Below are 12183 nucleotides of genomic sequence, written 5' to 3' on the forward strand. Positions count from 1 at the left end.
CCAGGTGTCAGACACAAGCCAGGGCCTCAGGAGGCCTTGGGCCCTTCTGTTCTCTCTTGGGGTCCAGTTAACCAGACCGCCTTCTCATCAATGTCATCGTGAGGTCCAGTCACTCCTGTGGCCTCGCTGCCAGCCAGCGGAGCCCCCTTGCTGACCTGTCGCCAGCCATGCTACACAGGAGAGCCCTGTTTTGAAATCCCAAGAACCGCCCAGCAGAGTGTAGTATACCAACCTATAGAATAATGAGCTAAAAAAGAAGTTGGTGTTTTAAACCACAAAGCCATGGGTGGGAGTGCCGGAGGAAAGAGCGGAGAGAGCGGGAGGGGGCGGGGAGGGAGAGAGAGTATCAATTATTATTATAGTCATTCAGGTGCTTCAAATTGATGAGTATTTGAATCTCAAAAGAGACACAAGAACTCAGATCTGTGGCTTTTTGTTTTTAAGACTTTATCATTAAAAAAAAAAAAAGTAGAAGACATCAGTGAAGGGAGGTAGGGGAGAGAAGGGGAGGGAGTGGGCTGGAGGGTGAGGGGGCCTCTCCCAAATGTCGGATCCAGCTGACCCTCCTTCCCTGACAGCCCCAGCCCACCTCCAGTCCCTTCTCTAGCCTGGAGGCAGGGGGATCCCCAACCACCACCTTCTGAAGACCCAGGCCCAGGATCTCAGCTTGGGTTCGAGGCAGAGGTGAGGGCAGATGTGGGGCGCGGGGCCTGGAGGCCTTGTCTTTGTCCTTGAGAGCCCCTCGAGTGGACGCTCAGGCCCCCATGTCCCGGCGGGGCCCCAGGGAGGTAGGCATTGCGTTGGGGGCCTTAGGAGGTGGGGTCCTGAAGTCAGGGGGCCAGGCAGGGACCGGGACCAGGTGTGAGCCTGGCGGTCACAGTCCGGAGGCTGGGGTCTGTGAACAGGGGACAAGAGGCCAAGTCAGGAAGTGGGGAGGGGTCTAGCTCCACATCAGCCCCTCTCTGCAGCCCCCATCAGCCCCATAGCAAGAGAAATGCAGAGGGAGGGAGGGAGGGAGGGAAGCAGAACAGAAATGGAAAAGGGAGACATAGAGACAGAGATGGAAAAAGAGACAAGACAATTAAGACCAAGAAAGAGAAAGGAAGACAGGGAGAGAGACGGACCAAGACCCCTCACCTCCCCGAGGTTCTCCTGACATTCAGACCAGGCCACACCTGTCCTCGGTTGGTCAGGGCAGAGCTGAGACCCCCACTGACCTCCCACTGCCAGTCCCTGAACAAACCTGTCCCTCTTTCCTTCCCAGGCTCCAGTCCCCATGCCCCTCCATGCCTAAGTCCTCCTATGTCTCCACTCCCATCTCCCAGCCTTTCTGTTGGACCTGAGTTCATTACTCATCCACCCAGCTTGCCAGTGCAAGCCTAGCCCAGTCCTCCCTTCCCCTCATGGCTGTGACTGGGTGGGGGGAGCAGGGTGCTATCTCATAGCTGTGAGGCTTCTAAGTGCACTGGGCCTTTGCATATGCTGTTCTTTCCTTTCCTGCCTCGCTCCTTCCGTTCTCCTGGTCTCAGCTCCAAGTCCTCTCTTCCAGGAAGTCTTCCCTGAACCCCCCAGCCTGGGTCTGATGCCCCCTCTGGGCTCCTTCAGTTCTTGGGTTCTGTCACTCCAGCTCTGCCCACTCTGGGACATCACTGTCTGAAGACAGGTCTGTCTCCCCCACTGGACAGTGAGACCTATGGGGGCAGGGTACAGAAATGCTCAGAGAATGTGCATTAAAAGAATGAGTGAATGAGTGAATGAATGAATGAAGCAGTGCTAAAGTAAAGACTTTGGCTTTCAGAGTCTTAATACAGAGAGAGTCAAGATCTGATTTGTGTTTTAGAAATTCCATGGGGCGCCTGGGTGGCGCAGTCGGTTAAGCGTCCGACTTCAGCCAGGTCACGATCTCGCGGTCCGTGAGTTCGAGCCCCGCGTCGGGCTCTGGGCTGATGGCTCAGAGCCTGGAGCCTGTTTCCGATTCTGTGTCTCCCTCTCTCTCTGCCCCTCCCCCGTTCATGCTCTGTCTCTCTCTGTCCCAAAAATAAATAAACGTTAAAAAAAAAAAGAAATTCCAGGAAGCCTCTCAACCCTGGGGCTTTGCACATGCTGTTCCCTTTGCTTTTCTGAGCCAAGTGAACCTGCCCAAGTGACCTCTTCTTAGCATCACTTTTCTCCTCTGTAACATGGAAATAAGAATAATTTCCCCCCCAAAATTTGGGGTTTTTTATGAAGACTAAGTGGGAAGATGCTCTAAAGTCTTAAGACCTGGGAGCATAAAAGAATGCACCCTACTACCTTGCCCCCCTTTTCTCCCCATTGGACCCCTATTCATCCTTCAATGCCCTACCCACAAGTCACTTCCTCTATAAAATATTTCCTAATATCTCAGGGATGAGTGATGTCTCCCTCCTCTGAGGAAGCTGTGTTAAATTGTTTTCGCTGTTGTTCTGGACCGTCATTCATTTCTGATGTCCACTTCCTCACAAGCCCAGAATCTTCTCAAGAGCAGGATTCTACCGGAGGCTGGTCAGGATGTGGAATGAGGGTTTAGCATATATTGGAGGTGTATGAATGGATAGGTGGGCAGATGAATGGGTGAGAAGGTAGGTGGGTGAGTGCATTCTAGGTGGATATGCGAGCGGGCAGACCAATGGGGAGGTGGGTGGATGAGTGGGTAGATGTATTTTCTGATGAAGACAGGTAGTAGTTGCCTGCGTAGATGGATCACGGGGAGGGAGGTAGCTGAGCGAATGCATGGATAAGTGGGCGCATGTGTGGTTGGATGGATAGGGAGTGGATATATTTTGGATGGGTAGTGTGTAGGTGGGTGATTGATGGATGGATAAATACAGAGACGGGTGAATGAGTTGATGGATGGATGGATGGACAGATGAATCATCTTCCCACTAAGCCTTGGGGAACCCTCAGTTCAGGGACCCCTGCTGACCCTGCTCTGGGTTGGAGGAATATTGGAATCTGGAGTTCTTACCAAGGTTTGAGAGCCACACAACCCCCAACCCAGTGCCCCTAGACATTGGACACTTACACTTGTCCTGAATCTATAGATAATGCCACTCTCCTTCTAAGTTCAAACTCATCCCCATCGGCCCTGGAAGACAAAAGAGGAGGGTTAGTGGTTCTTCACCAGACATCCCCATATGCCCCTAAATCCTTCCTGCCTGCTCCTTCCCCAGGGGATCCATCTATCAAGACCGACTGAGTCATCACTTAAGAAAGGACTGGTCCTTTGAGGAAAAGTAGAGGCTTCCAATGGATGGGCAGAGCCTGGAAGAAGCGAATTCGGCTAAGAAAAGGTGGGCATCTGGAAATCTACAATTGTCTCCCCAGCTCCACTGTTATGCGAATGAAGTACTATTCTTGAAGTTAATCCCAAGAGGTGGGGCATCATCATTTAGAGGAGGGGCCTGGTGTGTTGGGGGCGTGGCCTAGTTAAGGGGCGGGCCTTACCTGGAGGCCTGACTGTCATGTGTGGCTGAGCTTCCGTATAGCTCCCCATGGGCTGGCCCTCTGGGCTGAAGGCTGCACTCTGCCCTGCGAGGGAGGTTGAGGGGTGCAGGCTGAGCCCCAGGGTGTGCGGGTCCCAGCCTTGACACTCCCGAGGGAACACTAGACCCTCTCTCCCCGTCTTCTCCCTGTACCTGTGCGGTTGGATTGATCTATCATCGGCTGCACGATGCGTCTCCGGGCGTTAATGAACCTGGGAGGGGGTCACGGAAACAGAGGGAGGTGTAAAGAGGGAATAGGAGAGAGGCAGCAATGAACACCTGAGACAGAGCTGGAAAAGAGGACGGGGACAGGGGAGGGGAGAAGAGAGGCTCCCAGGGGCTTCGCGGCCTCCGTCAGCACCGCGGACAGCGCCCGGCCTCCCACCCCGGGCGGGCCCACGGACCGCGCAGGCCTCCTAGGTCACTCACCAGTTGTTGACTTGCAGGATGGTGAGCCCCGTGTCCTGAGCCAGCTGTTTCTTCTGCTCCTCCGAGGGGTACGGGTGCTGTGGCCACCAGCAAGAGTCACCCTGCCTGCCCAGCTGCCATCTGACCCCCCAAGGCCTGGCCCCATGGGGATGGGGAGCCCAGGCTGGGGCAGGGCCAGGAGAAAGCTCGTCTGAGCTGTTCTGTTCCACGCTCCCCCAAGGCCCAATGGAAGGAAGCGGAGAAGCCAAGCTTCGGGCAATTATGCCCGTGAGCGCCCCCGCCTCTTCCAGCAATTACAGGCTAATTGGCCAGCTCTCATTAGGGAGACCGAAGCTGGGGGTTCCAGCACTGGAAAGGAGGCAGAGCCCAGCACCAGCCCTCTCGGAGTTTCTGTCACGGGTTCCTGTGTGTGTCCTTCCCTGTCCCAATCCCTCTCCCTCTCTCAGTCTCCCTGTGACTCTCTCCCTGTGTCTACCCTGCTCTGATCCAGTCCACCCCACATCTCTCCAGTTCTCTGTTTCAGCCTCTCCCTGACTCTCTTCCTGTCTCTATCCCCCCCTCCCCAGCTCTCCCCACGAGGCAGTGCGGCGCAATGGTTAAGGCCAAACCGCCTGCTTCCGAACCCACTTCTGGCTAGAAGACCTTTGCACAATGGAGCCACCCACAGCCCTATCCTCGCAGGCTTTGTTTTGGCCGGATGGTGATGGGGAGAGGGGAGTGGGGGGAACAAACGGGTGGGGGGTTGAGGTCAGGACTGAATGAGTTCAGAGCCCTTAGCAGCAAGCACCTGGCATACAGGGAGTGCTCATGGATGCTTGATCCTGCCGGTCCCCCTCCCCTTGAGGTTCGCCCTCAACATTTCCCCTGTGCCTGGATCTCCCATCTCGGGGTCTCTCTCTCGGGGCCTCAGTCTCCACACGGCCATCCGCCTTCCCTCTCTACGCCCACGCTGCCCCTGGGCCTGGGGCTCTCACCGAGAGGTGCTGAAACAACCAGGCCCTCATGATGTTGGTGGCCACCTTGGGGAAGATTCCCCTCTTCTTGTGCCGCCGCTCCTGGTCCAGCTCCTCGTCCTCTCCCCCAGAACTTGGAGAGGCCATGCTTGTGTCTAGTCCGTCTCCTGGGGGAGGGCAGGCATGCCGTGCTTGTGGGCAGTAGGGTGGGGGGGGTACCAGAGAGACCCAGAACCCTCACCCACGAGACTGCTCCACACCCCAGTCGCCCTTGCGCCTGTGGAAGTCCTACTTGGTGTCTAACTCCAATCCTCAGACTGACTCCCACACTTGTCCTCCACCTCCCAGGCTTCTTACCTTGGTCACTGGAGTTGTCCCCACTCTGGGAGGCCAGGCCCCCACTGGAGGGACCCGGGGTCCCCAAATGTACGGACCCGCTGTCCTCATGGTCTCTAATCCAAGTGTTATTCTGGAAAACAAGAGTTGGAGGTCAGCGCCAATGTAGCACAGTGGCTGAGACCAGGGGCTCTGGAGCTGGGACCCCTGAGTGTAAATAGAGCCTGTTCCTGCCTCTTTCCTGGCTGTGTGACCTTGGGCAAGTCGCTTCACCTCTCTGTGCCTCTGTGTCTTCAACGGAAGACAATAAACTCTCCCCACCTCGCAGAGCAGGGTGAGGACTCAAGGAGTTAATTTACATAAAGACACATAGCAATCACCTGGTGAAGAGGCGTTTATACAGATCTAGGGCACCTTATCTGAAATCCTTGGGGGCCAGCAATGTTTCAGAATTCAGAGTGTTTCACATTTTTATTTATTTTTATAATTTTTTTTTAATGTTTATTTTTGAGAGAGACGGAGACAGAGCGTGAGCGGGGGAGGGGCAGAGAGAGAGGGCAGCACAGAATCCGAAGCGGGCTCCAGGCTCTGAGCCATCAGCACAGAGCCCGACGCGGGGCTCGAACCCACGGACAGCGAGATCATAACCTGAGCCGAGGTCGGACGCTCAACCAATTGAGCCACCCAGGCGCCCCTTATTTATTTATTTTTAAAAGTAATCTCGAACCCATCACCCCGAGATCGAGAGTCGCGTATACTGTACCGACTGAACCAGTCAGGTGCCCCAGAACTCTTCACGTTTTTAGGCAGTAAATCCGTGCACACACTGCGTATTTCATAACACCCCTAGGGTCTGGGACTTCACCTCGTCATCAAACTCATTAACATTTCTGCAGCAAAACGGATGAATATTTAACGAAGTGGAATAAATAAAGGCTATAAATAGCCCCTCATTAGTTCAGGTCAGATTTTGCTGTGAAATGAGTTTGCGCTAAACTTACGGGGGATAAAAAAAAACCCAAAAAACCAACTTCCAGTTTTCAGAGATTGAGGGGGGCGGTTCTCTGAGTTGCCCATCAGGCAAATTCTGGGTTGTGCTTCCTCTCTCCGAACTCCAACACACTAGGAGGCACTTGAGAATGCCTTGGATGCACCCTCGCCACCCCCACCCCCACTCTGCGTCCCAGGAGGCGGACCCACCCACACAGACTGAATCAAGACCTCTTTGGCATCTGGTTTGAGGGATCAGTTCAATTGTTGGGAGGCAGGTTGGGTGGGTTCAGCTCTTGTTGAACCCCCAGGGTACCCCCACCTGCCCCGCTAATTGCCCTTGACCGGGCTCGCTGCTTTGTAAACAGTCCCTCCCCAAACGGCCCAGTATGGGTGCGTCCTCTGTGTCCTGCGGGGGCTGAGCTGGGGCCGCCGCCGCTCAGAGAAGGTTTCTGAGGGTTTGGTATGTCTGCGTGGAATTGTGCGTTCGAGCGCACTGCGGGCGGGCGTGCAAACTGGAGAATCATCAGTCTGAAGGCTTTTGAGCGTGGCTCCAGGGGTAGCCCCAGATCTGATGGGATGCTGGGGTGAGCACCCACATCGGTGTGCCTGAAGCGGTCCTGAAACTGTGGTGTGGCACGCGTCAGTGTGCTCGCGTCTCTGCCCGAGATGGGATGGTTGACCCCGGCGAGGGGGCGGCTGTGGTGTGGCTGTGAGCTACATGGGCGCAGCTGGGACACGCGACAGGATTGGAGCATGGCTGCATCACTCTTTGAGACGGCCAGCTGTCTGTGTGTGACTATCACAGGGCCCCAGTGTTCTAAGTTGGTGGCTGTTGTTCGAGTGGCCGGTTGTCCCGTTTGCGAGACAGCGTGTGTGGATTACGACACGGGCGGCTTTGCGACTCTGTGGGGCCGGATGATCGGCCTGGGTGTGCATCGGAGGCTGTGCGAAGACGCGGGACACGGCTGGGCCTCTGAGTGGGTTGTAACCGGCCCCACGGCCGTGGGGCTCTCGCTCAGCAGGTGCAGATGAGGAGTTGTGGGGCAGAGGGTCCTCGGGGCCCGTCTGTGTCTGCTGCGTGCGGCACGCCCGGGTCTGTGTCATTGTGCTGTGGCCGGGTGCCTGTATCCGGGTGGAGGTATCATGTGGTATCACCGTCGCGGGTGTCGGTAGGGTGTGTGGGTGTAGCCGAGTCTACGGGTGGTCTGTTGGCGCGAGTGTGTGCCTGTGCGTGTGTGCGCGCGCATGCACTGTCGTCCGGCCGGGTCCCGGTCTGTGTAGCCGCCGCGCCGGGGGGCACGAGCCCTGTGGTCCCGCGTGTCTGACTGTGGCTGAGTCTGGGTGGTGTGCACGCCCCCACGCTGTAGCCCAGCTGTGCCTGCTCACGGCTTTGGTCGCGGGGTGACGCCTGGTGCCCCATCCCCGGCCCACCTGATCTGGGAGGCTGGGGCAGGAGGCCGGGTAGTCCTCGAGATCTTCCCTGCAGCCGCCATCCCGATCCTCGATGACCAAGTCGATGGGCATCTTTCCCTTGAGGCAGGTGATGTAGCGGTGACAGAAGTTGTCGCACAGGTCGTGGACCTGGGGGGGCACCGGGGTACTGGGGGGACCACCCGGGGGCCAGGGCTGGGGTGTACAGGGACGGGGGCAATATTCGGCTCCAACTCCAGTGGGCAGAGAGCCTGAAGGAGGGATGGAGGGGGCGAGAAGAGCAGGGATGGGGGGGGCAAGCGAGGGTGTGAGGGGAGTGGGAAGCACTCACCTTCTCCAGCTCCAGCAGGTGGAACCGGAGCACCTGAATGGCCTGTATCATCTGCAGAAGGAGACAGGAAGGGATGGGGAGGGGGGAGAGGGAGGGAAGGAGCGGGGGAAGAAAGAGAGAGAAGGAGGGAGAAGGACGAGAGGAGGAGGAGGAGGAGGAGAAAGGAGAGAAAAGGAGACGGAGGAACGGGAAGAATGAGATAGAATGACAGAGACAGAGGACAGGGAGACAGAGAGAGACAGAACCACAGGAGCAGAGAGCAACAGAGACAGAGACCCAGAATTATGGGAAGATGGAATGTTAGAGAGTCAGAGACGAAGAGAAGCAAGAGGGGCAGAGACAGGAAAGGATCCATCACAAGAGGAGAGAAGGAACGTAGGCTATAATGGAAATACCCCATCGTGTCCCCCGCTCCACTTCCCACCCTTTGCCTGCGAACTACATTTCCCAGACTCCTTTGCCAAAGGGTTCGGCCAATAGGAAGCCCCGGCGGGAGCTGGAAACCAAAAGGAAGAGAGAGGCCAGGGTATTTCTCCTTCCCTCTCCCTCTCCTTTCTCTCCTCTCTCCTCTCCCCTTCGCAGCCAAGTCCCTGCCCTCATTTTGGGGTAGGCTCTCGTCCTGACTGATAGAACAGCCAATGCCTATTGAGTCTCTGTTCGGTGCCAGGCACTGATCTAAGTGCTTGACTCTTTTTAGCTCATTATATCCTCACAACAGCCCTACAAGATAGAAATTGCCACTAGCTAGGAAACTGAGGCACAAGGAGATGCAGCTACTTGCCCTGGTTCACAGAACTAGTGAGTGGCAGAGCTTGGACTTGAACCCAGGCCATCAGTCCCCATTCTCAAACTCTTGGCTATAGTCATTGCAAACGGGCAACAACGATCACTATTTGAGAAAGGGGGTCAGGTGATCTCCTCTCCGCTCCTACAACGAACCCCAGGGCTGTGGAGGGCGGGACAGGAGACCCCTGCGGAGGAGGGAGCGTTGGGGAGGGCCCAGATCTCACCAGATTGTCCAGCTCCGGGTTGGAAGAGAAGAGGGGCCTCTCAGAGCGGACCTGGAAGGAAGAGAGAAGCCAGAGAGGGCGCGTCCTGTCTCCAGCCCTCCTCTCCTCACTGGCTCTCCTGGCTCAGAGCAGACGGGGGGTGCCTACCTGCTTAGCAAAGGCAGCGATGTCCTCGTTGAAGGAGTCAGAGGAGCAGACGTCACCGCCTGGAGGTGTGCCCAGCCCAGCCCCGGCCCCGTCTCGGGGCGAGCACGTGGCCAATTCACATTTCTCAAAGACCAGGGCCAGCAGCGGGAAGAGCGGGTGTCTAGGGGAAGCAGGAGAGAAGGCTCATGAGGGGAGGCCAGGGGCCTGCGGAGGACGGAGCACCTGGGAGAAGGAAAGGAGACCCAGGGGAAGAGATGGAGAGATCAAGACAGCGCGAGAGAGTCAGAGACACGGAAGAGGGGGCCCGCATCCCGAGAGGTGTCCCCACTCACCCATAGATCTCGTCCTTCTCCCTCCTCAGGCCATCACTGTCCAAGCCCGGGGGCTGGGGTTGGGGAGGCCGGTGTGGGCCATAGGGCCCGGGGGCTCTCGGTGCCGCGGCCACTGCCTCCGAGAAGCCAGCCAGGGTTGCAGTGCCGTCCACGATGCCTGGGTAGTGAGGCAGCTCATCGTACTGGGGGGGAGGCGAGAGGGAGAGAGCCCCAGGGAGGCGTCAGGAAACCTCCCTACCCTGGCACCCAGGAGATGCTCTCCCTGCCCTCAGGAACCAGCCCTTTCTTTCCCTCTGTCTGAGCCCAGCCGCCTTGGACCCCGGATGTCCCACGGGGCTGTCTCTTTGGGACTGAGAGCCCTGTCCCAGGGTCTTCCCTTATACCCCTGGTCTGTGAAAATGTCCCGTCAGAGATTCTTGGTGTGTGGGCAGGAGGGTCCAGAGGAGAGAGACTGACCCAGGTCTCAGGTCTGAGGGTGAGGGTGGGGGTCAGGGATCAGCTGGCTGGTAACTGTGAGCTCCTCCCAGAGCAGGGACAGGAGGGAGGAGGGGAGAGAGCCGTGGAGAGATCCCGAGAGAGAGTGTGGGGGCAGGATGCAAGACAGAGACAGAGGTGAGGAAAGAGGGATGGAGGGGAGGAGATACAGGAGGGGGAGAGAGAGAGAAAGAGAGAGAGAGAGAGGCTCACTCCGGGACCCTTCCCACGAAAGCAGCACATCATTTATGCATATATGTGTGTGTGCACTGTCCCCTCCCTACTTCAGTTTCATCTCACAGTTGTCAAATATGCACATCTGAGTGTCCCTTAACAACGTGTCACACCCCACCCCGCCTATGAACCTACCCCCTCCCGCCAAGGCCCAGGACTGAGTGGGTGAGCGAATGAATGAGCGACCGAGACATTCCGCGCATGCGTGCATGAACGACGGAGGCACGGAGCACAGCGCCAGGCACACGTTCCGTAAACACTTGTTGAACCGAGTGTAACCCCGCGCAACCGCGGCAAACCCACCGGTGCCACCCGCCGCAAGGAGATCGACTGTCATTACAGAAGCGCGCGCGCGCGCACACACACACATACACACACACGCGCGCGCGCGCGCGCGGCGGGGGCCAGAGGGACTTTAAGCCACTCAGGCCAAACCCTCTCCTTGGGCAGGAGGAGACTGAGGCTCAAAGAAGCCAAGAGACTCAGAGGCGCGCGAGCCTTCCTGCCGTGGGGCGCCCTGGCCCCTGCGGGATGCCAGGCTCCGCGTGCGTGGGTCCCTCTCTCCGTCTTTCTCTTCGTCGTCCTCTCCTAACTTCTCCTGAGCCCCAAAGTTGAATCCCGACTGTTCCCCGCGGTTCCTCGCGCATCCTAAGATGTGCAGTAAGGGTCTTCCGTCCTGCGTGTTCCCACCCCCTCCGCCCCCAAAGGTGCGTACTCACCTCCTCGCCGGTCTCCTCTGATCTCCCCATCCCCAGGACCATGGACCATGGAAGCCCGGCCTGGCCAGACCCCCCCCCCCCACACACACACCCCCTTCTCCCAGCGCTGTCCCCACCCCGACCCCTCAGGAGGACTTGGAACAAAAGTAGACCGCGGGGAAGGATTGGGGAGGGCAGAAGAGGAAGGAAGGGGTAGGATAAAGGACCTGAGATAGAGCGGGAGACCCGGGGGCGGAGAGAGGGGAGCGCCGGGCAGACAGGAGACAGGAGGAGACCCGGGGCACAGGCAGGGGAGGCAGAGAAAGAGGTAGAGGAGAGGGCGGGATGGGCCGACGGGGGCCGGAGCGCCGGGGCGGGGGCGGTGCAGGGCTGGGGTGCGCCGCGGGGCTGGGGCGCCGGGCGCCCGCCCTCAGACCTACCCTCCGGGCCATGGGCTGACGCCGGCGGCAGCTCCCGGGTCCCTCCAGGGCCTGGCCGGCGGGGCGGGCGCAGCCCGGGGCAGCGGCCCCCGACGGGCCGCGGTGCCGACGCCAGGGGGTGGGGCAGGAGGCTGGGGGCCCGGCCCCCCCACCCCCACCGTCGTCAGTGGCCGGCGCCGGGCAGCGCGGAGGCTGCGAGCATGGACCCCGGGCGCCCTCCCCACCGCGGGGGTCACGGCGAGGGGCTCATGCCGGCGAGGGAAGGGGTGAGTGGGGCGGGGGGGCGGTCGCCCGAGGCCCCCTCCCCGGGCCCCCAGTTCCCTCCCCCGGGGCCCGGGAGGATCGGCAGGGCTGGCGGAGGGGGTGGGGGGATGCCGAGGGGGGAGCGGGGGTGGGGGGCGCGCGGGGGGTGGGGCGGGGAGGGGGCCCCGGGCGGGGGAGGGGGCGGCGGGCCGGGGGAGGGGAGGGTGATGCTGGCGGCGGGGCCGCTCGGTCTCTCCCCGTCTCCCGGTCTCTCCCGGTCTCTCCCTCTCTCTGCGGTCACATCCGGAAGTTCCACATCGAGATGCTTAACCCGCTGTCCGCCGGTGGCTGGGCCGCGGGCGGGGCGGGCGGGGCGGGCGGGGGCGGCCGGGCCCCTCCCCCCGCGCCGCCGCCGCCGCTCCCGGGGCCGCCTTTGTGTCGGGGTCTCCCCGGGTCGCCGGTCCCCCGGCCCCCACCCCGGCCCGCCCCACTCCGCGGCGCCCTCTCCCCCCCCACCCACCCCTGCCCGGGCCTCCTCCGCCTCCCGCCCGGCGGCCGCCACAGGTCTCTGTCCGTCGGCCGGTTCCCTGCGCTCCCCGCCCTTCCCTGCTCCGGCCCGGGGCGGGGGG

General features: G+C 59.6%; 2 protein-coding genes across 4 annotated transcripts in view; one reads left to right on the forward strand and one right to left on the reverse strand.

Moving 5' to 3' along the window:
- The window catches only part of DHX34 (DExH-box helicase 34), a 37759-nt gene extending 34398 nt beyond the window's left edge, over positions 1 to 3361 (forward strand). For both annotated transcript variants that reach the window (XM_047834187.1, XM_047834188.1), the window contains exon 19: positions 3192 to 3361. In XM_047834187.1, the coding sequence (XP_047690143.1) occupies positions 3192 to 3217 (26 nt within the window). In that variant the 3' untranslated portion in view covers positions 3218 to 3361. The remainder of the gene's footprint in view (positions 1 to 3191) is intronic.
- Positions 425 to 11888, reverse strand: MEIS3 (Meis homeobox 3). Of its 2 annotated transcripts, none has more exons than XM_047834196.1 (13): positions 11312 to 11888; positions 9466 to 9647; positions 9134 to 9293; positions 8987 to 9037; positions 7977 to 8027; positions 7646 to 7744; positions 5243 to 5354; positions 4907 to 5052; positions 3933 to 4009; positions 3657 to 3715; positions 3466 to 3549; positions 3044 to 3106; positions 425 to 895 (listed from the first exon to the last, which is right to left on the reverse strand). In XM_047834196.1, exons 1-12 carry the CDS (start codon positions 11321 to 11323, stop codon positions 3057 to 3059), a joined length of 1083 nt encoding a protein of 360 aa, XP_047690152.1. In that variant the 5' UTR covers positions 11324 to 11888; the 3' UTR covers positions 425 to 895; positions 3044 to 3056. The 2 variants fall into 2 exon arrangements, with proteins under 2 accessions (XP_047690152.1, XP_047690151.1); XM_047834195.1 differs by having other exon boundaries at positions 7646 to 7795; positions 11312 to 11886.
- Between the last annotated feature and the right edge of the window lie 295 nt (positions 11889 to 12183).

The sequence above is a fragment of the Prionailurus viverrinus genome, chromosome E2 (assembly GCF_022837055.1).
Source record: "Prionailurus viverrinus isolate Anna chromosome E2, UM_Priviv_1.0, whole genome shotgun sequence".
NCBI classification, from domain to species: domain Eukaryota; kingdom Metazoa; phylum Chordata; class Mammalia; order Carnivora; family Felidae; genus Prionailurus; species Prionailurus viverrinus.

What these genes read in the sequence shown, in the direction of transcription:
- MEIS3 (XM_047834195.1), bottom strand. An exon ending in ACCTGCTGGAGCTGGAGAAG is followed by an intron (nt 7,796 to 7,976) that starts GTGAGTGCTTCC and finishes GTGCCCCCCCAG; the next exon opens with GTCCACGACCTGTGCGACAA. An exon ending in ATCCTGCAAGTCAACAACTG is followed by an intron (nt 3,716 to 3,932) that starts GTGAGTGACCTA and finishes ACCCCCTCCCAG; the next exon opens with GTTCATTAACGCCCGGAGAC.